Here is a 24,794-nt window from a genome sequence, read left to right as displayed (position 1 = left end):
TTAAATTATTTTTGAAAAACGGACGGGCAGCCCAAGCCCACCGAGAGCGTTTGTAAGCGCGTTCCCCCAACTTCGTAGTCGCCACTGCCCCTACCTTTGCCTCGCCTGGAACAGTCGAAATCAGCGCAAAATGCCTCGCCGCAAGTTCATGTGTGTCGACTGCGGATTCGTGGCAGAGTACCCCGCTAACCCGCGGCCAGCGACAAGAAGACTGCGATCAACTACCGCCTCGTCCACCGCGCCCAGAATGACCCGCGAATCCACGATGAAGACGCTCCCCAGATGGTCTTCGCCGAGACCAGCGCAGCCAACCTGCGCGAAGGCGACGAGCCTGCGGGCAGCTCACGCGCGTCGCAGTATTCTTCGGCAACCGGACGGAGCAAAGTCAAGTCAAGAGGCGATCTAGAGAGCGAGTACGGGGACAGGGTGCGAGACAACGAGGGTGAAGCCGCCAACTACGGCATCTTCTACGACGACAGCAAGTACGACTACATGCAGCACATGCGCGACCTGAACGCTGGAGGAGGAGATGCCTACTTTGTCGAAGCAAAGGAAGAGAAGAAGAAGGGCAAGGAGAAGTTCGACCTAGCGGATGCCCTGAAGAACGCCTCACTGGACGACCGGCAAAGCGACGCCGGCTACAGCATGAACAGCAGCGTCAGCAGCGTCAGCGATGTATTCGGCGAGGACATGGCGCCCTCTGAGTTCGTCCGCAAAACCACATACCAAGACCAGCAGAACATCCCCGATGCGCTCGCCGGCTTCCAGCCAGACATGGACCCACGCCTTCGGGAAGTGCTTGAAGCTCTCGACGATGACGCCTATGTAGACGACGACGAAGACATCTTCGACTCGTTACAGGAAGACGGATTCGAGCTCAACCAGCGCGAGTTCCAAGCCGCTGGCGCCTTTGACGCAGAACGGGACACACTGGACCGCTTCCTCGACGAAGACGACGAAGGCTGGGAGTCGGACGACACCGTCAAGGCCTCTTCCCCGTCCCAACAACCCAAGCCCGCCGAACCACTCCAGCCAGGCGAGCTCCCTGCGCCAGATGAAGCGCCGCCGCTCGCAGACGCAGGCGACATGGCGTACATGGCGGAGTTCAGCAAGTTCAAAAACGACGTCAAGGCCAGCAAAGCACCCAAGCCCGTGGCACCCTCGGACATGCAGTCCTCCATCATGACAGGCGCATCAGCACTGACAGCCGGCGGGCGACGCAAGAAGCGCAAGGGCGCCTTGACCAGCACGTCGGGCTACTCCATGTCCTCGTCGGCACTCCACCGCACAGACGCCCTCTCGCTGCTAGACGAGCGGTTCGAGAAGATGGAAGAAGAGTATGCAGACGACGGCTTCGACTTCCCCGACGACGCGTCCATGGTGTCCGGCATGTCCAAGATGTCCGGCCTCTCCAAGATGTCCGGCATGACGGGCGTCAGCCAGTGGTCTGGCAGCGAGGCTCCGCCCCTGCGCTCCGACTTTGACAGCATCATGGACGACTTCCTCGGCAACCACATGACGGTCGGCAAGTCCGGGCGCCATGTCAGGAAGGGCAAGGTCGCTACGGGCATGGAGCAGCTGGATGAGGTGAGGCAGGGGCTGGGCAAGGCGCGGATGAGCGATAGGACGCAGCAGCGGTATGGCGCGCAGAAGGCGCAGTTTCTTTGAGGGCAGTTTCTTTGAGGGCAGTTTCTTTGAGGGCAGTTTCTTTGAGGGCAGTTTCTTTGAGGGCAGTTTCTTTGAGGTCAATTTCTTTGAGGGTGAGAGAGAGAGAGAGAGAGAGAGAGAGAGAGAGAGAGAGAGAGAGAGAGAGAGAGAGAGAGAGAGAGAGAGAGAGAGAGAGAGAGAGAGAGAGAGAGAGAGAGAGAACGTGTGTGTGTGTGTGTGTGTGTGTGTGTGTGTTGCATTTCACGGCGTTTGGGGGGATGAAAAGGCGGATGAAAAGGGACACGATGGGTGGGACCAGCTATACCCGGGTCGAGGGTGCGTAGACCTATGAATGAATGAATAAATGACGCACATCTCACTGACTATCAGGACTTGAATGATTGGATTGTTAGTGGTGGATGTCATCTCACTCACTATCAGGATTTGAATGATTCGATTATTAGTGGTGGATGTCATCTCACTGACTATCAAGACTTGAATGATTCGATTATTAGTGGATGTCATCTCACTGACTTTCAAGACTGGAATGATTGAATCTGTTAGCGGTGGATGTTTCTGTATAAACGTCCAGCTAGGCAAGCTTTCCCAGGCTTGTCCTTCCCACCCACGTCTACTCAGGCTCGCTGGTTGGCCTGACCTCTATCTGGTATCTCGGCGCGCACAAGGCGCGCAGTTGTCCATGGCAACAGGCTCTATCAGCAGAGGGCGCTGCACGCAGTTCAGCACACTCTCTATCTGGACTGTCCTGCTTGATTGGAAGAGGGTCAACACCTCGAGTTTCAAACCGGCAGCACCGCGCCCAGGAACGCCTCCAGCCCCCTCTCAAACAGCTCATTCGAAACGCCAATGCCGCCGGGGTGCTCGGTCGGCGCGAGGGGATTCTTCACGACATACTCGACGTACAGATTCGCCCAGATCTGGTACAGGTACTGGCGCAGGTTGGGGACTTTGGTGTCGGTGAGCATGACGAACTTCATGCGCGTGGGCGTCTCGTAGTAGTGCAGCTTGTACTCGCCGGTGCGGTAGGAGAGGAAGGTGTCGTCGGAGCCGCCGAGCTTGGTGACCATGTTGCGCAGGGAGAAGACGAGGCCGAAGATGAGCTTTTCGTCGTCGGCGTGCGAGAGGCCGCGGTGGGTGGCGGGGGCGCCGGGGCCGTCGTTGGGGGTGGTGGAGGTCAGCGATGCGCCGGACGTGGGCCGTGTGGTCCTGGAGGCGGTGGTTGTGCCGGAGGAGGATGATGGGCGCGGGGCCCAGCGGCGGCTGTATATGCACTCGGCTGCGTGGCGTCAGTGTTGCCATGGATCCATGTCACGGGGCGTCTCACTGTGGCGGTCGAAGATGTAGAAGCTATAGAGGACCATGGTGGTGGCTTGGCCGCTGTGCGCGGACTGCGGGCGCGAGAGGTGGAGTGAAGGGGCAAGCACGTGCGGCGGTGGAGGGGTAGCTCGGAGAGCTCGGGGAGCTCAGGGATGCAGCTCTGCAGGCGCGCGGTGTTGCTGGACGGTGCCATGCGCGTCCCTGGCATTCACGGCGCCATGGCGGGCGTGGAGGCTCCCACACAGACGCCAGCGAATCAGGAGGCAGGAGGCGAGTGGCCGTTGCAGCGGTGCGGTGGTGTTCCCCCTCGTCGTCGGCGTGCACAGCGTGTAGTCGTGCTGGCCGGCGCACCTCAGCGCCCAGTGCTTCCCCCCCCCCTGCTCCTGCTGCTGCTCGTCGATGATAGCACGCTGCACGCCTCGAGCTAGCATCCCAGCACCCAGCTCTCTAGCTCTCCCCATAGCATTCCTATCGTATTCCTTTCGTATTCCTCGCGTATTCCTTGCGTATTCCTCGTCTGCTCCCGCGCCCGTTGCCTCTGCCGCCATCACGCCTGCGACCTGCGACCTGCGACCTGCGACCTGCGACCTGCCAGCACCCATGTCGCATCCGCCTGAGCACCCCGCAGAGCAGACATCTACATCCACATCCACATCCACATCCGCACCCACCCCCTCGACACCGTCCGCGTCCACGCCCGCCCCAGACACGCACCCCGCGCACGCGCATCCTGGCTTCTACTCCTCGCCCCCCACGCTCGACCTCCCTGCCACGGCCAACCTCGCTCGCCCTGCGCCCGTCAAGTACATGTGCGCCGCCCGCCTCTAGCGGCTACGTCAGTGCTGCCCCGCCGAGGTGCTGACAGATGGCCAGGTCAACGCCCGCCTACCAGAGCCCCCTCCGACACCACCGCCGCGCCGCCTCGAGCACGAGACGCGTAAAAGTACCGGCTCGCCCCAGCCCTGCCCTGCTGTTCGCCGCGTTAACCATGCCAGGAAACCCTCAATGCCCGCTCCGAGTACAGCAACAGCGAGGATGACGGCACCGCCCAGCACCGCATCAACCAGTACCTGATCAAGCAGGAGATTGGCCGCGGCTCCTTTGGCGCCGTCCACCTCGCCGTCGACCAGTACGGCCAGGAGTATGCGGTCAAGGAATTCTCAAAGTCGCGCCTGCGCAAGCGCGCCCAGTCCAACCTCCTCCGTCGTCCCAGCAATCGCAGACGCGCCCTGCCCGCCGGCATAGGCTTCAATTCCCCCCTGCACCGTCACTCGTCCACCGAGGGCGAGAACAACGCCTTCGAGCTCATCAAGGAGGAGATTGCCATCATGAAGAAGCTCAACCACCCCAACCTCGTCTCTCTCATCGAAGTGCTCGACGACCCGGAGGAAGACTCGCTGTACATGGTCATGGAGATGTGCAAGAAGGGCGTGGTCATGCAGGTCGGCCTGGAAGAGCGCGCAGACCCCTACAGCGAAGAGCAGTGCCGCTGCTGGCTGCGGGACATGATCCTAGGCCTCGAGTACCGTACGTCCCCGCCTACCCAACTCAGCTCCCCGAGACCTGTGCCTAACGCAGACCGCAGTCCACGCCCAGGGCATCATCCACCGCGACATCAAGCCAGACAACTGCCTCGTCACAGAAGACGACGTCCTTAAGATTGTCGACTTTGGCGTGTCAGAAATGTTCGACAAAGACGGCGAGATGAAGACGGCAAAGTCGGCGGGCTCCCCTGCCTTCATGCCGCCAGAGCTGTGTGTTGCCAAGCACGGTCACGTCTCCGGGCGGGCCGCCGACATCTGGTCTATGGGCTGCACATTATACTGCCTCCTGTTTGGCCGGATCCCGTTCGAGAAGCACGGCATGATTGAGCTGTACCAAGCGATACGAACGGACAAGGTGGAATTCGACAGTCCGTGCAACGACCAGCTGAAAGACCTCCTCCTCAGACTGCTGGAAAAGGATCCGAAGAAGCGGATCAACATGGACCAGCTCCGCGTACGTCACCAAACTGACGTGCGGTGGATCTCGCTGACCTTGCTAGCAACACCCTTGGGTCACACGACAAGGTGCCGATCCTCTACTGCCCAAGTCCGAGAACGTCGCCATCATAATAGAGCCTCCCACTGACGAAGAAGTCAATGCTGCCATTACGGGGAACATGGGCCATCTCGTAACAGTGGTAACTGGCTCGACTGCCTGTGACGACGGGAGGATGCTGACAACGACCAGGTGCAGGCAGTGAAGCGTTTCAAGCAACTGTTGTTCAGACGGAGACCGGAGCGACTGGAGGGGATACTGGGTAGTGCCTCGAGAATCGTGCAGCCTCCGTTGTCCATGAGACCTTCTGCGTTACGGAAATCCAAGTCGCAAGACACAGACAACAGACAGCCTCTGGAAGGAGCACTCACTTCGGAAGGAATACATCGGGATATCAACATTGACAGCCACCCGCGTACGTGTTCCAAGACGCATCTCATGGCATGACTAACGCAACAGCAGGCTTCCGCGAAGAAGCATTCGCTACACAACCAGCACCAAAACGCTCGACCATCACCAGGGCAAATGCTCCCAGCTCACTAAGCCCTACCGACGCCAATATAATACACGACAACATGTCCCAGCGATCTTCTGTAACACCATCCATCCCCACACCCAATACACTAGCTTCAGGACCCTCTACACCCATCGGCAAAGGCCACGCCCACAACCCCCTCGAAGACACGCTGTTCCTCAACATAGGCACCGGTGACGACACCGCCGCTCCAGATGCGTTCTTCGTTTCCGAATCCCCCTCCAACGTCGACATCAACGTCTACGAAGCAGCCTACGAAGAGGAAGTCCAGCGCATCATCAACCAGCGCAAAGACCAGCACCGCCGCCCGACCCTCTACCTTACTCGGCGTGTCGAGGACATTAAGCGCATCCGCGACAGTGACTGTGTATTCGACGACGGCAAAGACCTTGGTCGCGGCCTGAAAGGAGGGTTCAAGGACTTTGTAAAGAAAACCAAGGAGGACATTGAGGCGAGAGGCGAGCTGCAGAAGCTGCAGGAGGGCAAGGAGGGCAAGCTCGGGCGGACAATGCGGAACGTGCGCGAGGCTAAGCGGCTCGTAGAAGAGGCGAGAGAGAGGGTGAAGATTGAGGATCGCGAAAGGGAGCGGGAGAGGAGTAGAAGTTCCACGCCTGTGCCGAGGAACAACAGCTCGGGGAGTGTCACCACCAGGATCAGCAGGAGCGGCACGCCGGTCGGCGGCGGTGCCTGATTGCGATGTATATGCATATGCACATTCTGGCGTTTTGGCTCAACGGCGTTTTATATTTGTACGCGTGCGCGACCAAAGGACGGACGGGCCTAGCATGAGTCGAGATGAGATGAGATGAGATGAGCTGAGCAGGCTTGGCTCAGAGCACCCTACACATGAGTCCAGATTAGTTTGCAGCGAACATACCACCTTCTCCTCCCTTCCCTCCCTCTCTCCCTCTCCCTCTCTCTCTCGCCCATCCAATCCAGTGCACACAGCGCAGTCCTGCCCCAACCGCCCCCCCTCGCCAAGGCTCTGTGATGATAAAACTCCACACACGCAATTCTACACCGTCGTGCAGACACGCTCCAGAACCCCCTCCCTCTCCCACTCTAGCGTCGCAGCGAACCCGAGACCAATCAAAGGCAATCAATCGCGCGTGCATGCAGAATCCCCCAGAAAGAAGCCCGCCTCACAAGGCCCCCTTTTCCTCACGCAGCCAGCCCTTCGCCCACTTATCTCTCCATCGCCCCTTTCACCCTTGTCTACCCGACAACCCACCGTCTACACCGAGATGTGGGAGAGGGAGACGTGAAGTGGATAAGTGATTTAGATTTTTAGATTTCAGGATTCGTTCTCGGGGGGAGCGACAATCCCACCGAGATGTGATTGTTTGGGAGGGGAGAGTAGGATGTGTGGGTTGGGTACCTGTTCAGCAAGTGTGGGAGCCAATCGTCTATGGTGGATGGCACGGGCGAGGTTGTGAGTGCAAGGCTGGGCTGACTGACTGGGTCTTGGAGGTGGGAGAGTCGGCATGGCATGTACGTGACGTGGTTGCGAGCTTGGGTGGGTGCGCTCTGAGCGGCACCGGGATTCATCGATACTGGCTAGTACGAGCTGTGTGTGTTGCGGGCAAGGCTTATTGATACATCAGCTGTAAACGGATTGGCACGTTGTGTTTTTATCATGACCGCTCTTGTGTTTGAATTCTCTTGATTGCAGATTGCAGATTGCTCAACACGAAAGACGCGTCCTGCAAGCATGTTCCTCAATCTGATGCTCGAGCTATACTGCTGGTCTCTCCATGCAAGTGCGCCTGTACCTGCGACGGACGTTGGTTGTGCGACGATATGGCTGATCGGTGAAAGATCTTCAACCTGCATGATCGACGGCAAAGTCCTGTGCAGCACTGCTGGAGAACGGTGTATGTCTATGGCGTACGCTAGTTCGAGGGAGCATGGAAGTGTAGCGCCTTTACGTTGCAGAGAAAGTCGGCTACAACGTCTCAGCGACAGTAACTTACTGTGCAAGCAGTGCTGCTGTAGGCCTTCAGCGACCTTGCAAATGCTCTACAATTTTGATAGAAAGTACTGAAGGCTTGTAATACCTTGTTAAGTTGAACCTGGTCTGCAGAGTAGAACTGAGCCTCTTAGAAATTCCAGAATCGACTGCTTGCGGCCGGCTTTTCAGCAACGTGAAGGCGTGCAGACGTCTACAACACTAGATAGGAAACGCATGGTCCACTGGAGCCGAGGACTTGCCGCTCGAGCCTCACAACGTCGTGCACTCGCTGTGCAGAATCGCTATGGTAGGCGCTGGAAGGACGAGACCGTTGCTGTATGACTGTGTCGTTCACCGGAGAATCCGAGAGCTGACGCAAACTGACGGGATGCGAAACTGTTGAGAGGGAGTGCAGGATCGATAATGGATGTTATGCGGTTGCAGGTTGCTCGACATATATTGTCTCTTGCCGTGTAGTGAGGCGTTCGAGACTTTGGTCGTGGCTTCACCCTGGCTCTTCTGGAAACAAGTCCGAGGTTCCCTGATGGCAGGCCTTCCAGAGTCGAGATCCAACATTGGCTGTCAGTGCAACGAGGTACTCGACATCGGTGTTCCAGCTGAAGATAGTCGCCGCTCCGAGCGACGTTGCTATCCGTACGCCCTCATCTAGCCAGTAGAGAACTCACACAAAAGCAACGTTGGACGGGTACTGCGCAGGAGCCAGCATGACACCAGCAGTCTACGGTGCGTGGAAGCAATGATCCGGCCGATGTCGGTGATTGAATATAGAGAACCACACAGAAAAGGTGTGGCGTGTGAAGCAAAGCTGAAGACCATGGTGATGCGAAATGCTGCTACTGGCGAGGAATTGTCCGATCGTGTCCGACAGCATATCTCGGTGACACGGCATCTGTACTTGAACTCGGTTCGTGCGTGTAACGTGGCTGAGCTAAGAAAGGGACAAGGCTGAGATGGAGGGCTTTAGTGGTGGAGTGTGAGATTCAGATCTGGATCCAGACGGATCAACTCGTCCGTAAAAGACATAAGTCGATGTGTTGAGCGCCTCCCAAGCTTGGAGATGTGCGCCCTGCCACCATATCGACCTGCCCTCATTTTGTGCAGTGAAGGTGTGGTCGACGAAACGGTAGCTGATCGTCATAGACTAGCTTGGTTCTGATGTGATGATGTAGCGTAAAGTAATGACGTGAATTATTGAGATACAGAACACCCACCACCTGTTGGCTTTGGCTACGAGTACCAGAGAAATGTGGAGTGCACGTGATGTTGGACGGATTAGTAACCTTGTGACGGGGCAGTGGTTGCTGTACATTGACGTAGGAACGACCCAGTCGGGAGTTGGCGGTACTTTCGCTAGCCTACCCACAATTGATTTCGTACCATGTAATTTCCATGTTTCAGCATCGTTCGTTTTCAGGGCGCTGCAGGGCTCACTCGCAGCCATGCTCGTTGCAAGCAGTCAAGATATGTACATGGAGCCGTTGCACACAGCGCCTCGTCCAGTGCAACGGCACGTGCTGTGCAACTCGGAAGCGTCCCATGGGACCAAGTGCATGTCGGTCGCTGCACGTCTGTCTTGATGCGTCCTAAAGGCGCAGCAAGTGAGAAGTTATGGTGTAACGTGTACCGATCAACGGTTCATCGCGGGTGTTCGGCGCTCTGCAGCCGGGAATTGGCGCCGTCGAGCACCCACAATAGCTTCTTCACCAGGGGCGACTGTGCGAACAGTGAGTTGGTCCCGGTCGAGAGGGGAGCGGGAGGGGTGTTGAGCCTTGATAGCTGCAGAGGCTCTGCAACGACAGGCACAGCAGGGAGGTCCATGCACTTGCCAGGACCAGGGTACGACTGGAGCTGGTCAGCTGCTGCCAATGTGGATGCGGGAAATTCAGATGTGTGGCCGCAGAAATTATGACGAGACGAGAAACGAGGCGCGAGGCGGGCAGGGTTGATGGACAGCCTGTCGTGCAAATAAAGACGTGCTGTGATTGCTCGGTCGTGCGTTTGGCAGGGTTGCAGAGGATGCCTATGGCCGGCGGCGCTCATGCGTCCGCAGCATTGCATTGGATTTGTCGCTGGTGGCCGGCCATGCAAGTGCCTGAGAACCCCAACGATAGATTGCACAGCTCCACTGCAGGCATTATTGAGGTGTCCCGTCTTTGCTGCAGCCTGCACAAGAGGGACGGCCAGGAGGCTGACTCGCGAACAAGGCCGACGCGTGGTGACTCTGGCTCTGCTGAGCTCGTGGAGTGGAGCGCTCAGGCCACGGTGTATGTCCCCGCGTGATTCGGCGTCGAGTGCCACTGCCAGAGCGACGACGTGAGCGTCACGATCATCATCACTAGAGCAGTTGCTGGCTGGCTCTCGCGTTGCAGAAAGAAACAGCCGGCTCCATTGTCTCCGCAGCAGCCGCTCAAGCGTACTGCTGGAGGGCTTTGGCGTGGTCGTCACTAGTTTTCAGAGGTAAGAGAAGCTGCTAACGTCTTGTAACGGTGTTGTAGGTTGCAGATGGTTTAGGAAACAGCATTAAACCCCTCCTGTATTAGCAACGACTGTTGGCCTGCAGCCGGGTTTTCTGCAACGCAAAAGGTTAGGTGACGAAACCGCAGCGAGCCAGCTGCAGGGCCTCACGGCGAGGTGGCAGGTATTATTGGAGCGCCAGGTCCCGGTCAGCCACGCGCCCAAGCGACCGCGTTATGGATCCCATCAAGTGGATTGCGGGCTGGCGATGGCAGGCGGCGTGCTTTGGGAGGAGCGCTGGGTGTTTGGAGGAGCATGCGAGCGCTCACGTGCAGGCAGTGGGCGGTGTTGGTAATGCAGCGGCGGGGGCCTTTGCAGCGCGGTGAGCGTGCTGTCACATCACCTCCTGTGCAGTGCACCATGTGCCGGGCATCGCACGACGGGACTGGAGATGAGGAAGATCGCAGCTTGAAACCAGGCACGCGCAACGCTGGCAACACATGGCTAGCCCGAGCCAGGCGCAGCTCCTGCGAACGATTTGCTCGTCTAGACGAACGGTGCAAGTCAAAGCAGCACGGCAGGAGAGCATGACAAACAGTGCACGCGCTACGTCCTGCGAAGCCACGCCCCGGTGACGTCTGTTTCAAGAAACAGCGATACAGCCATCTGCACGAGAGCCGTAGGGACAGCAAACGCTCGGCTGGCTGCCCTTCTGCACCGCATGGCTCGTCAATGCGAATGCAGACCCTCCGTTCCCGGCGCCTTCACACCACCGTTGCCACGCGCTTTTGCTGAGCCCAGGCCCCGTCGTGCTGGTGGTTGAGAGGCTGACCATTCCCTAACGCGAGCGGCTTTCATGTCACGAGCTCCTCTCAGCTTTAGCGCCCTCGTCTGTGCCTACAAGCCCCAAGCCCGCCCCGCTCCATCTACGTCGACCCTCAACTCAACCCGCATTCCCTTCATTTTGCAACCCAGTCTCGACGTCAATTCCCATCCTCTTCACCTCATCTCCCCACACTCCCCTGCTGCTTCGCTGCCTTGCCCTCCCTTCACGTGGCCCGCTCGCCACTTCACCAGGCCACGCCTAGCTCCTGCCGCTTCGCCAACCCCGACGCTCAACCGCTCAACCGCTCAACCACTCAACCACTCAACCACGCACACGGAGCACACTCCACCCTACCTCCACTGCCACTCCACCCTGCGCCCACAGCCACCTTTGCCCACGACGGATCTACCCCTGCACGCCCGCACTACCTTGCACACACGCCTCAGCTACAGCCCGCCCGGTCCTCGCTAGCAATCCGCGTACGCTTGCCGTATAACCCCTCATTGCCGCCCACCTCCAGACAATGAGCCAGAACCGGCCATCGGCCTTCTCCAGCTTGAGAATGGGAGGTAAACTCGACCACGCTCCGCCCCAGGTGCCACTCGGCTAACACTGCTGCAGAAGTCATCCGCGAGAAGGTCCAGGACGGCGAAACCGGCGAGTACAAGGATCTCGCATACACGCAATGCAAGATCGTCGGCAACGGCTCCTTTGGCGTCGTCTTCCAGACCAAGCTCTCGCCGAGCGGAGAGGATGCAGCCATCAAGCGCGTGCTCCAGGACAAGCGGTTCAAGGTAAGCCTGCGCATGTCATCTTTGTGCGCAATAGCGTCGGCGCTGACCATGACCAGAACCGTGAGCTGCAGATTATGCGCATTGTCAGGCACCCCAACATTGTCGAGCTCAAGGCTTTCTTCTACAACAACGGCGAGCGGGTATGTCTCCGCACGGAACGAATGCCGGTGCGCTAGTGAGCTAACGTTTTGACCTATGCAGAAAGACGAGGTCTACCTGAACCTCGTACTCGAGTTCGTTCCCGAGACCGTTTACCGCGCCTCGCGCTACTTCAACAAAATGAAGACGGTCATGCCCATTCTCGAGGTCAAGCTCTACATCTATCAGTTGTTCCGCTCTCTCGCCTACATCCACTCGCAGGGCATCTGTCACAGAGACATCAAGCCCCAGAACTTGCTCTTGGACCCGGCTTCTGGTATCTTGAAGCTGTGCGATTTTGGTAGCGCGAAGATTCTGGTGGAGAATGAGCCCAACGTGTCGTACATCTGCTCCAGGTACTACCGCGCGCCTGAGTTGATCTTTGGAGCGACAAACTACACCACGAAGATCGGTACGTCACACGGCCCTTGCGCATACGCCAGGACCCACTAACACGTGCTTCACAGACGTCTGGTCGACTGGTTGTGTCATGGCTGAGCTCATGCTTGGGCAACCTCTGTTCCCTGGCGAGTCTGGTATCGACCAGCTTGTTGAGATCATCAAGGTTCTCGGCACGCCCACACGAGACCAAATCCGCACGATGAACCCCAACTACATGGAGCACAAGTTCCCCCAGATCAAGCCGCATCCCTTCAACAAGGTTCGTGGATGCTTTTGCTTTTCCAAATGCGTGCCGTACTCACCAGTCCTTAGGTGTTCCGCAAGGCCGACCCCAACGCTATCGACTTGATCTCCAAGCTCCTGGAGTACACACCAACACAGCGACTGTCCGCCATTGACGCCATGGTTCACCCTTTCTTCGACGAGCTGAGAGATCCCAACACACGTCTGCCTGACTCTCGTCACCCCAACGGCGCTGTACGGGATCTGCCCACCCTCTACGACTTCAATCACCATGGTGAGCGCATTCCTGCACATATCGTGGCCAACATGCTGATACTTTGCAGAACTCTCGATTGCGCCCCACCTCAACCAGCAGCTTGTCCCTCACCACATCCGTGCCTCGTTGGCTTCTCGCGGTCTGGACTTTGAGTCGCCCAACTTCAAGCCGTTAACCAAGGACCAGATGATGGCGAGACTGGATTAAGAGTCTTTGCACCTCTTATGCGAAACGATACCATTTTGATTACGCGGCCTGGCCTCGATCATCTCTGCTCACGAGTCCAGAAGTCTTCCGTCCAGCAAGATGCAACATGGAGCCTCGCATGGCGTCAGTTTTCGAGTGTTGGAGCTCACACGTGTACACCTTTACCTGCAATATCTGAGCGAGTCTGTAATGATACCGACATTTACAAAGAACGGTTTGCCTTGCTTTCCATTCTAGACACTGGCTACCCCGTCTATGCGAACACCCACGGGCTGGCTCCGTAAATGTATTTCTTTCTTCCCTGTTTTGACACGACGAACGATCGCAGATGGCTGCCAAAATGGACGACAGGGAAGGCTCACAAAAGTCATGGAAGAATCGCTGGCGAACATCTTAGGATGAATTCGGATCTTCGAGGGTTTCACGGCAACCTGGCATGGGCTGCATTGCGTCTTTTCGTTTGCATGCAGGAGTTTTCTCATTGGAGAGGGTGTTTGTGGCGGCTGCGTGTGAGTTGGTGATGCCCATTGCTTTACCCCAAACTTTTGACGGGTGGTGAGCTCGGCCCATATTCGACGCTTTGCTTACACGGACGGCTATTTGATGAAGTGTGCAGCGCTAGGCGGAATTCTTGGACTTGGTGGGTACTGAGGGTGGTTCTATGTGTAAGTGGAGCCACCTGTCACTGCGCACATGTGCATGTTGCGACGCAAGTCCTCCCTTTCAATCTAGCCCTTCAAAAGATGGTTTTCCTCACTTCGATACTCAGTAGACTACGTTTCTCTCATGATCTCTTCCTATCTTCTTGATGACGTTGATAGAATTTTGCTTGTTGTGCCCTCGTGTGTGGGCGAAGAGCAAGAGATGTGTCTCCTGGCGGGAACTTTCTGCACGCCACGGCACAGTCTTCAATGCTGCTCAGGCCAATGTGGGGTTGCTTCTGACCGTCATTAGACTTCAAACCTCAAAGGTCTGCGAGAACTTCATGCTGCACAACATGCCGCACAACATGCCTGCAGACTTGCACTTGAAGCCATACTGTCTATGTCTAGCACATTCCAGCTCGCAGTACTCGCAGTACCTGTCACATAGCACTCCGAATCCAGTGAGATGCAGTCTGTTTCGATGTCTCTACCGGACGCTCTCACCACCGCATCCTCAGTCCAACGCCGATCAGCTCTGCCTTTACCTAGGGCTCGAAATTACCTTGAAGGTTCTTGAGACACCTGACTAGTATATAAGCGGTCAAATTACCAACACTATACACCTGCATCCTACTCTACGAGATCTCCACTACCCTCAAGCTCACTTCCTAATCGATGCTTTGAAACGACTGGACCCATCAGGTTTGTATGCTCAGGGCTCGATAGAACTGAACCAGCTCCGCCAAGACGCCCAAACATGTTCTTCAGAAGCGCTACTCAGATGCATGCTTCGGCACCGGCAACAATAAATGAATCGATGGCCGGAAAGGTAGAGAACATTCATCAAGGCCCTCTCCGCGACTGGCTCGACCTTGATATGGACTTTGAGCTCGTGTCTGCTGAACGTCGACAGCAGCTTGAGGCACCATTACCCATCTCGAGAGAAGATACAGCTCTTCGAATCTTGCAATTCGATGATGTTCGGATGGAGGTAGTTGCTGATGGGAAGGTTGACCTTTGCCAAGATCGTCAGCCTTACACGACTAACCGTGTCGAGCAAGCGCGCATTGGTCGCGACTTCCAAAGCTTCGACGTAGCTCCTGCTCCGCGACTGATCAAGGCGCATCGACGTCGACGCTCACAACATCGTGGATACAGCTCTCTTTATCGACAACCCGACTACTATACGCCCGGGTACGCAAGCCACTTCGACGGCGACGCCCATCGTTCACGACGCAACCATTACAGCCCTTCTCGACGCAGGGACGCTTCACTAGAGACACTCAAGAACAGGTCTGAAGCTACTGCTGTTGCAGCAATGGCGGACTCTGATGTAAAAGAAGAGCGCGAACATGACAGGCGCGGTACAGACAGCTATCGAGGAGGTGGTGGAGGAGGAGGAGGAGGAAACAAGCGCCGCCGTGACGGTAGGCTCATCATCATCCATACTATGTTTCAGCAGCTAACAAGGCATAGACGACGATGGCAACGCCTACCGCGACGATCGCCGTGGTCCTCAGCGACGCCGAAGGGACGACCCTCCCCGTCGCCGCTATGAAGAGCCGCCCTTCCCTAAGCTGCGACGCCTGCTATTGAACATCGCCAGTTCCACCAAATTGCCGCAGGATGAAGCCATTGAGATTGCGACATACTTCGGCGAGCACTTTGACGACGAGCGCCTGCGCTCCGACGTCTTCGATGTATTTGTCCAGCTGTAAGAGACCTTCAAGGGTGCGGCACACGAACGGCAGCGCTAATAAGTGCAGTATCATCGAGCAACCTTTCAAAATCCCCTTTGTCGCCGCGGTCGCCTTCTACGGAAACGATGTGAAGCCAGAGATTACAACCGAAGCCATGAAACGTGTCGGAGATCGCGCACAGGAAGCGCTCAATGCTGGCGAGTGGAAGGACTTCAAGCTGCTGCTGAGGTTCTTTGCGTGCTTGCAATCGCTGTACCAAGATGACGGCATCTTCACCTTCTTGGGCCAGCTATTTGACCAAGTTGTCGATCTCCAGAGTGCAAACGAGAATGACGTTGTGGGCATCGAACTCGTCAAGATCATCCTTCTCACCATCCCATACGCTTTGGTTGCCGGTGGTAGCCGTTTCCACGACCAAGCACAGCAGTTGCTGAAGAACACTGGTATCGTGGCTGACAACGCGCTACCTATCGAAAGTGTCATACATTCGTATGTGGGCGAGGACGGGGCGAAGCCAATGGCCTATCACAGCGTCATTGGCCTCTTACAAGCACAGCTTACCACCCAGTCAGAGTCTGGGTTCCCACTTGCTTGTCTCCCACGTTTTGACCCTGAGGCGGTGCGCAAGGCCGCCAAAGAAGAAGATGCCGAGACGCTACCCGCCGCTCCGACGACACACGCTTTTCCCATGTTCAATATCCCCTCGCCTGTAAACCCTGGTCCCCGGCCCGTCTTCCCAGAAGCGTACTTTTCTTTGTTCGCAGACCAGGAAGCTAATACGGTCCCAAGAACAACCGACATTGCTTCCTCGCTCATCCGTGACGCAATTGTGGATACGATCAACCAGCTTGACTTCAATCGCGAAATGGTTGCCAAGTTCCTTGTCGATGTCGATTGCTATTGGACTATCGACGTGTTCGCCAAGCGGGGAACACCTCTCGACAAGTTCAAGGAGCAAGCAGAGGATAAGCTCCAGTACAAGTCGGAAGATATGATCATTGACTCCATCTTCTCGCAACTGTTCAAGCTGCCGTCTGCGGAACACAAGCTTGTGTACTATCACTCTTTGATCACACAGTGCTGCAAGGTCGCACCTGCTGCCATCGCACCCTCTCTTGGACGTGCCATCCGTACAATCTACAAGAGCCTGCCAGTCTTGGACCTCGAGTTGGGATACCGATTCTTGGATTGGTTCTCGCATCACCTCAGTAACTTCGAGTTCCGATGGAGATGGACAGAGTGGTGGGTACTGACATGCACTTTGAAAAGGGGGAGCTAACTTCCACACAGGCTCGAAGACCTCGAACTGTCGAATCTGCACCCAAAGAAAGCGTTCATTCTTGCTGCGCTCGACAAGGAGATCCGGCTGTCCTTTGCGAAGCGTGTCAGGTCGACGCTGCCCGAGCCCATGCACGCGCTGATTCCCGAGCGTCTTGACGAGGACAACAGCCCAGACTTCAAGTACGACAACCAGCAAACTCCCTACGCAGCAGAGGGACAGGCTCTGCTGCATCAACTCAGGAAGAAAGCACCAGCCGAGGAAGTGCAGGCGACCATCAACAAGATTCACGAGCAGGCCATCGAACACGGCATCACCGAAGTGCTTGTCCCATCGACTGATGCGTTTGTCACGGCCATTTGCCGACTGGGAGCCAAGTCGTTGTCTCACGTTCTTTCGTGTATCGAGCGAGGCAAGGAGCGGTTGCTGGAGATATCGCAAAACGAGGTCGCGCGCCGCCAGATTGTCGCCAGTGTGGTCGAGTACTGGAAGGATCAGCCTGGTGTGGCCGTCAGGATCATCGACATCCTCCTCAACTATACCATCCTTGCCCCGATGACGGTGGTTCAGTGGGTGTTTGGCAGCCACATGGGCGCCGGCGAGGCTCTGACGGAGAGCTGGGTGCTGGAGATGGTGTCCAACACAGTGGCCAAGGTCACGAACCGCAACCGCCAAATTGCGTCTGCACGCATCCAGAAGGGGCTGCCGACGGAGCAGATTGAGATGGTGGACGCCACGTTGGCCAAAGACCGTGACAACGCGCGCGAGCTCTTCAAGTACATTGAGGATTCGATGCGCGGGGTGTCAGAGGGCTCTGCCGACACGTTGATGGAGAAGAAGGCCAGCGGTGCGCTCTCCGAAGAGGAGGCACAGCTCATCCAGGCGTGGGGCAAGCGCTGGCACCAGACGTTCCTCCGCAAGGCGCAGGTGGAGGAGTCTGTTGTTGGCGAGGAAGCCGTCGAGGCCAGGATCAAGCTGCTGGCTGCGGAGCCGGACGTGGAGGCTGCAGACGGCGAGGCCACCAACGGTGAAGCGCAGATGTCTCTTGCTTGAGCACTTGCTGGAGCACTTGCTGGAGCGCTTGCTGGAGCACTTGCTGGAGCACCTGCTGGAGCGCTTGCTGGAGCACCTGCTGGAGCACTCGTGCTTGGGTCAAACGTCTGTGAGTCGGCGCATTGCATCGCGTCCATGTTACGGAGTCTAGAGGGGAACCCCAGTCGGTTCCAGGGACCAAGCAGGAAGGGGGTCCGTTAGACAGCGTAACGTACTGCAAGCACAATCGTGAACATTACCGCCGTTGTATTCTGCGATGCAAGCCATGCAGGTGGTGAATATGGGTGAAGGGCAGCCAACGCTTTGCAAAGGTGGGACGATTGCCTACGCGGCCGAGAGGTACGGTTCATGAGTTGATGAATCCATGCGTCATGCGTTCACGAGGCGTTCCCCTAGCCCAGTCCTGCTGCACGGTGGCACGGTGGCACGGTGGGTTAGCGCGGGACAGGAAGATCACTGCGGGAACCCCTGTCAGCCAACGCGGGCTACCTACGGCACTGCAGCATTGTTCTGCCACGCTCTTGGGGTTGGACTGCACCCTGTATCATGTCGCCGTCCCATGTTTGTTGGAGCAGTCCTTTGTAGTCTCCAACATCGGCCGTGAAGCTACCTGGCCCTCGCGACTCCGTCCCACACATCCGCTGCGCCCGCCCAAAGCCCTTGCCCTTGCCCTTGGCCCTGCCCTTGCATACCGAGTGCCGCGGCGCGAAGAAAGCTACGATGCACCTGCCTGCAGCGATACCAAGCAGCGCCCTTTCAGCGTCAGCGTCAGCGTCAGGGCCGACGACACGGACCCATGGCCTCGTGCAATACCTCGGCCAGTCGGGGCGGTACGATGAGAGCTGGAGCAGTCTTATCGGCATCGTCACCGCCATCGTCGGCAACGTCCTCATCTCCTTCGCCCTCAACACGCAACGCTACGCCCACATCAGGCTCGACCGCGAGTGGCAAGAGAAAGAGCGGCAACGGAAGAGGAGGAACGCCAGCAGCACCAGCCTAGCCCGCCTTGCCGACCAAGGCAACAGGAAACACGTCCGGCCCAGCTCCAACGCGCGGCCGTCCACGGAAGCAGATCCTCTCATCTCACACGGCGAGTCGAGCCCAGAGCGCGGTGCTCGTGTCGATGGCGAGGGCGGCCATGTCGCCTACAAGCAGCCGTCCTACCTCAAGTCCACCTACTGGTGGCTCGGCATCGTCCTCATGACCATCGGCGAGGCCGGCAACTTCCTCGCCTATGGTTTTGCGCCTGCCTCGATTGTGTCGCCGCTCGGGGTCGTGGCGCTCATCTCCAACTGCATCATTGCCCCCTTCATGCTGAAGGAGCGCTTCCGTTGGCGCGACGCCGTGGGCGTCGTGGTTGCAGTGGGCGGTGCCGTCACCGTGGTGCTGTCGGCGAGCGACAACAACCCCAAGCTGGGGCCCGATGAGATCTGGGGGCTTATCAAGAGGTGGGAGTTTGAGACGTATCTGGGCATCACCACCGCTGTCATTGTCGTGCTCATGGGCGCGAGCAATCGCTATGGCGAGAAGAACATCCTGATCGATCTGGCCCTCGTTGGCCTGTTCGGCGGCTTCACCGCTCTCTCGACAAAGGGCGTTGCGTCGCTGCTCTCATACACGCTCTGGCGCGTCATCACGTTCCCCGTCTTCTACCTCCTCGTTGCGATACTGGTCGGCACCGCCGTCATGCAGATCAAGTACATCAACCGCGCCCTGCAGCGGTTCGATGCTACACAGGTCATTCCCGTTCAGTTTGTCATGTTCACGCTGTCCGTCATTCTCGGGTCCGCCATCTTGTACCGCGACTTCGAACGGACATCAGGCGACGACGCTGGCAAGTTTGTCGGTGGCTGTGCCCTCACCTTCTCAGGTGTCTGGCTCATCACCAGCGGCCGACCGCGCAGACACGACGACGAGGATGACGACGAGGAAGAAGAAGAGGTCGATCCTGAGTCAGAAGAAGCCATCGGCCTCCAACACGAGCGATATCGTGACTCGATCGACAGTACGGCATCCTCCTCCTCCTCCTCCACAATCCGCGCCGCCTCCCCACCCCTTGAAATCCTCGAAATCAACCCCCTCTATCGCGACGAAGATTCAGCCTCCAACGACTTCCGCCCAACAACCCCCATGATCAAAGTCTGCACGCCGGATCTCTCCACCCCACCCCGCCAAACCTACCCATCCGAAGCCCTCGACTCTCTCGTACAGAATCCTTGGTCCCAGCCTCCTGTCCGGAACACCCCATCACCAAAGCCTTCAATCAGCAGGCACACTTCCACGCCCGTGCTACCCAGCGAAGCTGCACCCCCGCCAGCCAACATGACTTCGAGGCTCGGAGCAACGCCGTCGGACCCCGTATTAGCCAACGCACCGCTGCCACGCACACCGAAGCGGGGCAAGAGCCACGACGAGCTGCCTGTCACGCCCGGCACATCGCAATCGAACCTGGGCCCGGGGCTGCGGCGACTGCGCACGAACGAGCGACAGCGAGGCAGCATTCCCGGCCCTTTGCTAGCGAGTCCGCTGAGCACGAGTCTCAGCGCGCTGGTGCAGGACCTGAAGCGCGGGGGCAGCGTGAGGATGCGGACGGGCGAGTACAATGAGGGTCGCCGACAAAGCGTTCTTGGTCTGGGGACAACGCCCGGCGCGAACCACGGCGATGATTTGTTTGGCGAGCCTCTGTCGAGGAAAAGCACGCAGGGCGTTGGCGCTGAGAGGAGCGGCGAGCGACCCAGCGGGAGGGGCCGCGGTATGAGCGGCACCCTGAACGATTTGTGGCGAGGCCTCCGCGGCCAGAGCAGCAAAGAGGATATCAGCGGCGAGCAGCAGAGAGAGGCAGGTGATGGCAGTGGGTTACCTTGACGAGTCAGCCAAAACTCATCCCTTTGGCCAGCCGTGGTGGTTAGCGGGCCGGCCTTGAGTGCCAGAGGTTCTTCCGCGTTCTATTACGTTACATAGCTTGCCTCCTCCTCCTTCTTCTTCTTTTTCTTCTTCTTCTTCTTCCTCCTCCTCCTCCTCCTCCTCGCTTCCTCCCCCTACCTCTGCATAACCAAGGAGCCCTGTATACAAATAGACCTAATACTCCGTCTGTCCGACGTTGTTCTCCCTAATCTGTCCATATCAGTGCCACGTCTTCATCCACACCGGACGCTATCTTGTTTCTGTTTGCGCTGTTGCCCTGCTTTAGTGTTTGTCTCGCACATGCATGTATGTATGCATGTATGTATGTATGTATGTGTAGAAGTAAAGGTGAAGGTATCTCCATCTCCATCTCCATCTCCACCTCCAAGTCTCATCCCATCCCATCCCATCCCATCCCATCCCATCCCATCCCATCCCATCCCATTCCATCCCATCCCATCCCATCCCCCACCACCACCACCAACTCTCCATCCATCAAAGCCTATACACAAAGCCTATACACAAAGCCTATACACAACCCCACTCAATCAACACACAGTGTCGCTTATGCATCGCCAATCCAACCCCCCACCCCCGCAGGAACCTAGCACCCATCTTATCGCTCACATGTCGCTCACATGTCGCTCAACCCACTGGGCTCTTTGTCTTTCTTGCTTAGTAGACAGCGTCTGAGTCGTTTACGGGTGGGTTGTGCAGTCTTTGGATAGAGAGAGAGAGATATATATGGAGAGAGAGAGAAAGAGAGATAGAGAGAGAGAGATAGAGAGAGAGAGATAGAGAGAGAGAGATAGAGATAGAGATAGAGAGAGAGAGAGAGAGAGAGAGAGAGAGAGAGAGAGAGAGAGAGAGAGAGAGAGAGAGAGAGAGAAAGAGGGGGGGTCTGCTTGATAGGTGGGCTGATGGAGATGGAGATGGAGAACTCGAAGCAGGTCTTCTGGCTGCTGATTGACGCTTCGGGATGCGTGCGGCGCGTGGAAGAGGTTGCGGTGCAAGGTGGTCTGACACTGGGGGTGTGCAGCAGCACTGTAGCCCAGCTTCAGTACATGTTCCCACACTTTTTTTTTTTTTGAAGACAGAGATGTACGCTCCCACCCATTCCACGGTACCCAACCCATTCCACGGTAGGGAGCTGCTTGCGCAAAAGCCATTTGTACCATCGCCGCGCACTGCGTCTTGACGGTGGACAGAAACGCCATGGCCGAGGGGGAATCATCCGTATGGACGACAGTGAAGGATTTTTTCTTCGTAGGCCAGAACTGACGTGTTCTCGATAGTCGTGGGAGATACGGGGCGCGCCCTGCTTGTGCGCTGACCTTGGTGGATTTGATCCCCGACGGCCATCTCCGCCGTCAAGCAGCCTCAGTGGGGTCATGCTGCAAGAGAGGTGACTCGATTGAGATGCGAAGCAAGCACATGATCGAGATGGCTCGTATTGCTCGAAGCGATGGCCCGATTGAGTCGCGCGTTCACATTCAATCGCTTCGCATTGCTTTGCGCAAGGAGAAGGTTGGACCAAGCGTTTATATTTTCATGTCTTAGTTTGTTGACCACCCTACCTTGAGCTAGCTACCTTCCCGTTCTGACGGCAATAGGACATGCAAGACGCCGAGGGCTGGCCTATCCCGATGCAAGCACCGGTTCGAAACCTTGGTGAGAGGCGAGCCAGTTGCGGTATCCGCATCTGCAGGATAGGTCGAAGTTTCCTGTAATGTGGCAAGCTTATGTGGTGAGCTCTCGAAGAGGATAGGGACGTCTCCTCGACGCGCAGAGTGCGATGCTGCAGAACGTCATGGGCCGCGAGCTCTGCAGGTTGCCGCAGGCGTGTGGATGCAAGTTGTGTCGTGTGTAGAACAGGTAATGTTATCTGATTTTGAGTCTGCCATGGGCAGACGCTCTTGGTGGTGAGTCTGTGCTTCCCACGCCGTGTCTTGTCGCGGTTGTGAAGTCGTCATCCGCTACAAGGTTCGCAAGATGTTGGCTTGGGCTGCTCCTAAAGTTGCCCCTTTTGGCATACGCACGTTAGTTCTTCGCCCTTGACCCCAGAGCGCTTCCGAGTGGCAAAACAGTGAAACGGCAAGACGTTGCTCAGATCGCAGCTTTGCAGTCATCGCCCACAAAGCGCTGTGCATGAGGAGCCTTGCCAAGCTGGCATTCTTATTTGCACAAGAGGCTGGATTGTCGGCGTTAGCTCATCACTAGGCTCAGCATAAGGGCGACGGCTGAAACCGTCTGCATAACTGCCTTCTGACCAACTTTCGTCGGGTGATCCCCGGACGCTCATACTGAGATGTTGTTTCGACTGTGTCCACCACGATATTGGCTCTGAAGGGCACCACTTGGCCGGAGCTCACACTGGCGGCTGGTTTGGACTGATTGCCGGTATTCGCTCCAGGTTGCTGCATAGACCTCCGTATTGATCAGCAACGGGCGGATCCTTGATGGAGTGTTGGTGGATGAAGCACTGACCTGAAGCAGATCAGGTACAAGCTCCCTTCGCTGTTGACTCCGAACGTCGCGACTGGAGCCGGAAGTCTTGCCTTGCACTGAGCGTTGGCCTCGTATCAACGTTCGAACCATGCAGGCTATCCGGGTTCAAGAGCACCGTTTGGAGGTTACGCGCCGCTGCGGATTCCTAGTGGCATGAAACGGTGCTGGTCGCGTGTTCCTTGCATATGAGCAACACCAGCTAAACGGTTTTGCGCTCGATCACAGCATGATCTTGCGGTTACTGTACTACACAGAAAAACCTCTGGAGTTCGGAGGTGCCGCCGTTTTCATCTATACGCGAGCCTGCTACATGCACTTTCCATTGAGTAGACGATCTAGGAATAGATGCAGTTAGTGAAACCGTTGACTGGATCTAATCACCTCTGTGCAGCATCTCCGTCCCTGGGTCGTGCCGCGTAGCAATCGTCGCGCAACTGCAGGATCTGGTGTAAGAGCATTTGTTGAAATCAAAGGGTCTCATAACTGCAGGTCCGTTACCGTCGGGATGTTCCCGTAGACCACGGTCAGGATCGACAAGACATCTGCCATTGACCGTGCAGCGAGCGCGTGGAAGGGACCTCGGGCATGGCACTAAGCGTTAGGGTACCAGCTTTCGTCCATCCGACCAAGATTGGCAATAAAGTTTCAACAGGCGCCGACTTGCGTCAGCCCGAGGTTTAACGAATGACCAACATGGTTCGCTTGTGGGTCCCGCCGTGTCCAGTGAGTATTGATGGGCTTGGCTAGTTCTGACGATTGCCCACGAATACAGAAGTCTAGGCACGCATGAACCGTGGGGGGAGAAAGCCACATCCATATGACGTGAAACTGTTCAATTTGGAGATGCGATCGCGAGCTCTATGCAGGTTGATGCATGCTCCCGGACTGGGGTGTGCTCAAAATCTTCCGCAAGTGTTTTATTCTCCTGAACATTGTGAAATTCTCCGGATGGGACTGAAACCCCGGTAGAGACGCTGTACTGCAGCACTTGCCAGTGGGTAACAAGAAGAACCATGTCTGAGATTTTTGTCGCGTGGCGTCCACGATTACACTTCCGGCTACAGATGTGCGGCCCGGGCATCCACTGCGAAGTGACAAACGAACTGGCCGAGACGTCCCCGAGCTAAGTCGGTTTGTGGTTTCGTGCCTGAGAAAAAGGCTGAAGTCATAGTGTGCGAGCTGAATACGAAGCAGTGTTTTAGTACGCACGATTGCTAATGCATGTGGGGAGGCTAAGGACCGCGTGCCGACTTCTACTGTGCTTCGCCGGTGAAATTTCCCAAAGCACTAGAAGATGAACGGTCCTGCCAGCTGTGTGGCGCAATAACGCATGAGGATCTGAATACCACGGCCAACCATCTTGACACTTGAACGTTGGTGACGTCCGAGACGGCATGACGATGGTGATCAGCAGTACCATCGATTGTTCCAGAGAGTGCGTACGAATGAAAGCGGGTGTGCATGTGGATCTGGACAAGCAAACAAGGCCGAGTCAGCGTTCCGGTGCTGCACCAGTAGTAACCTGATACAATTCAATACAGAAACCCGGGAAGAGTTGCAGCAAAACCGGGGAAGGGTCGGGACTGACTCGATCGTGACATGGAGCCAAGGGCTATCGAAACAAGAACGAGTGCTGAGGCATGTGATGAAGCAGTTGGTAGCAACCAAGCCAACGTGATGCTCAGATGCTCGAGACGGGCCTGTATCGTGCAATCGCACCTTTGAGAGACTTGCTGACTGTGCGTGCTTGTCCATGCTGTCCGGAGCCCACTCCACAGCTCACAGGAACGACAGTAGAGACCAGGTTGCTGTCTATTACCGTAGTTACCGTTGCCGGATGTATAGACGCGGTCT

General features: G+C 56.9%; 9 protein-coding genes across 11 annotated transcripts, besides 20 other annotated features; 5 read left to right on the top strand and 4 right to left on the bottom strand.

Moving 5' to 3' along the window:
* Positions 1–130: 130 nt before the first annotated feature.
* Positions 131–1,668, top strand: EKO05_0002997 (Protein ltv1; the record flags this gene model as incomplete). Its single annotated transcript, XM_038937926.1, has 2 exons — positions 131–150; positions 201–1,668. 2 exons carry the CDS (start codon positions 131–133, stop codon positions 1,666–1,668), a joined length of 1,488 nt encoding a protein of 495 aa, XP_038801561.1.
* Positions 810–843: a tandem repeat.
* A 94-nt stretch (positions 1,669–1,762) lies between the features above and the next one.
* Positions 1,763–1,868: a tandem repeat.
* Positions 1,869–1,870: 2 nt separating this feature from the next.
* Positions 1,871–1,902: a tandem repeat.
* Positions 1,903–2,447: 545 nt separating this feature from the next.
* Positions 2,448–3,029, bottom strand: EKO05_0002996 (Trafficking protein particle complex subunit BET5; the record flags this gene model as incomplete). The annotated part of the gene is made up of 2 exons (XM_038937821.1): positions 2,448–2,944; positions 2,993–3,029. The coding sequence occupies 2 exons, from the start codon at positions 3,027–3,029 to the stop codon at positions 2,448–2,450; spliced, it is 534 nt and encodes a 177-aa protein (XP_038801560.1).
* A 102-nt stretch (positions 3,030–3,131) lies between these two features.
* On the bottom strand, positions 3,132–3,533 carry EKO05_0002995 (uncharacterized protein; the record flags this gene model as incomplete). The annotated part of the gene is made up of 1 exon (XM_038945190.1): positions 3,132–3,533. One exon carries the CDS (start codon positions 3,531–3,533, stop codon positions 3,132–3,134), a length of 402 nt encoding a protein of 133 aa, XP_038801559.1.
* Positions 3,534–3,537: 4 nt separating this feature from the next.
* Positions 3,538–3,577: a tandem repeat.
* Positions 3,578–3,585: 8 nt separating this feature from the next.
* Positions 3,586–6,251, top strand: EKO05_0002994 (Non-specific serine/threonine protein kinase; the record flags this gene model as incomplete). Its single annotated transcript, XM_059636068.1, has 7 exons — positions 3,586–3,794; positions 3,859–3,928; positions 3,981–4,512; positions 4,571–4,983; positions 5,030–5,167; positions 5,218–5,440; positions 5,488–6,251. 7 exons carry the CDS (start codon positions 3,586–3,588, stop codon positions 6,249–6,251), a joined length of 2,349 nt encoding a protein of 782 aa, XP_059492051.1.
* Positions 3,619–3,648: a tandem repeat.
* Positions 6,252–6,342: 91 nt separating the features above from the next.
* Positions 6,343–6,394: a tandem repeat.
* A 4,704-nt stretch (positions 6,395–11,098) lies between these two features.
* Positions 11,099–11,139: a tandem repeat.
* A 14-nt stretch (positions 11,140–11,153) lies between these two features.
* Positions 11,154–11,183: a tandem repeat.
* A 152-nt stretch (positions 11,184–11,335) lies between these two features.
* EKO05_0002993 (uncharacterized protein) lies at positions 11,336–12,852 on the top strand (the record flags this gene model as incomplete). The annotated part of the gene is made up of 7 exons (XM_038938183.1): positions 11,336–11,381; positions 11,434–11,606; positions 11,663–11,746; positions 11,808–12,156; positions 12,212–12,405; positions 12,459–12,663; positions 12,713–12,852. The coding sequence occupies 7 exons, from the start codon at positions 11,336–11,338 to the stop codon at positions 12,850–12,852; spliced, it is 1,191 nt and encodes a 396-aa protein (XP_038801557.1).
* Positions 12,853–14,253: 1,401 nt separating this feature from the next.
* Positions 14,254–17,528, top strand: EKO05_0002992 (Nuclear cap-binding protein subunit 1; the record flags this gene model as incomplete). Its single annotated transcript, XM_038937955.1, has 4 exons — positions 14,254–14,923; positions 14,973–15,210; positions 15,263–16,438; positions 16,487–17,528. The coding sequence occupies 4 exons, from the start codon at positions 14,254–14,256 to the stop codon at positions 17,526–17,528; spliced, it is 3,126 nt and encodes a 1,041-aa protein (XP_038801556.1).
* Positions 14,876–14,904: a tandem repeat.
* A 656-nt stretch (positions 17,529–18,184) lies between the features above and the next one.
* Positions 18,185–18,216: a tandem repeat.
* Positions 18,217–18,248: 32 nt separating this feature from the next.
* EKO05_0002991 (uncharacterized protein) lies at positions 18,249–20,393 on the top strand (the record flags this gene model as incomplete). The annotated part of the gene is made up of 1 exon (XM_038945189.1): positions 18,249–20,393. One exon carries the CDS (start codon positions 18,249–18,251, stop codon positions 20,391–20,393), a length of 2,145 nt encoding a protein of 714 aa, XP_038801555.1.
* Positions 19,432–19,474: a tandem repeat.
* Positions 19,542–19,559: a tandem repeat.
* Positions 20,394–20,493: 100 nt separating the features above from the next.
* Positions 20,494–20,503: a tandem repeat.
* Positions 20,504–20,534: a tandem repeat.
* Positions 20,535–20,573: a tandem repeat.
* A 163-nt stretch (positions 20,574–20,736) lies between these two features.
* Positions 20,737–20,768: a tandem repeat.
* A 20-nt stretch (positions 20,769–20,788) lies between these two features.
* Positions 20,789–20,824: a tandem repeat.
* Positions 20,825–20,900: a tandem repeat.
* Positions 20,901–20,925: a tandem repeat.
* Positions 20,926–21,179: 254 nt separating this feature from the next.
* Positions 21,180–21,326: a tandem repeat.
* A 1,404-nt stretch (positions 21,327–22,730) lies between these two features.
* Positions 22,731–23,030, bottom strand: EKO05_0002990 (uncharacterized protein; the record flags this gene model as incomplete). Of its 2 annotated transcripts, XM_059636067.1 has the most annotated exons (2): positions 22,731–22,859; positions 22,920–23,030. In XM_059636067.1, the coding sequence occupies 2 exons, from the start codon at positions 23,028–23,030 to the stop codon at positions 22,731–22,733; spliced, it is 240 nt and encodes a 79-aa protein (XP_059492050.1). The 2 variants fall into 2 exon arrangements, with proteins under 2 accessions (XP_059492050.1, XP_059492049.1); XM_059636066.1 differs by having other exon boundaries at positions 22,731–23,030.
* Positions 23,031–24,347: 1,317 nt separating this feature from the next.
* Positions 24,348–24,695, bottom strand: EKO05_0002989 (uncharacterized protein; the record flags this gene model as incomplete). Of its 2 annotated transcripts, XM_059636064.1 has the most annotated exons (2): positions 24,348–24,462; positions 24,529–24,695. In XM_059636064.1, the coding sequence occupies 2 exons, from the start codon at positions 24,693–24,695 to the stop codon at positions 24,348–24,350; spliced, it is 282 nt and encodes a 93-aa protein (XP_059492047.1). The 2 variants fall into 2 exon arrangements, with proteins under 2 accessions (XP_059492047.1, XP_059492048.1); XM_059636065.1 differs by having other exon boundaries at positions 24,348–24,695.
* Positions 24,696–24,794: the final 99 nt, after the last annotated feature.

Source organism: Ascochyta rabiei, chromosome 4 (assembly GCF_004011695.2).
Source record: "Ascochyta rabiei chromosome 4, complete sequence".
In the NCBI taxonomy this organism is placed as follows: domain Eukaryota; kingdom Fungi; phylum Ascomycota; class Dothideomycetes; order Pleosporales; family Didymellaceae; genus Ascochyta; species Ascochyta rabiei.
This window is presented reverse-complemented; position numbering and strand designations above follow the sequence as displayed.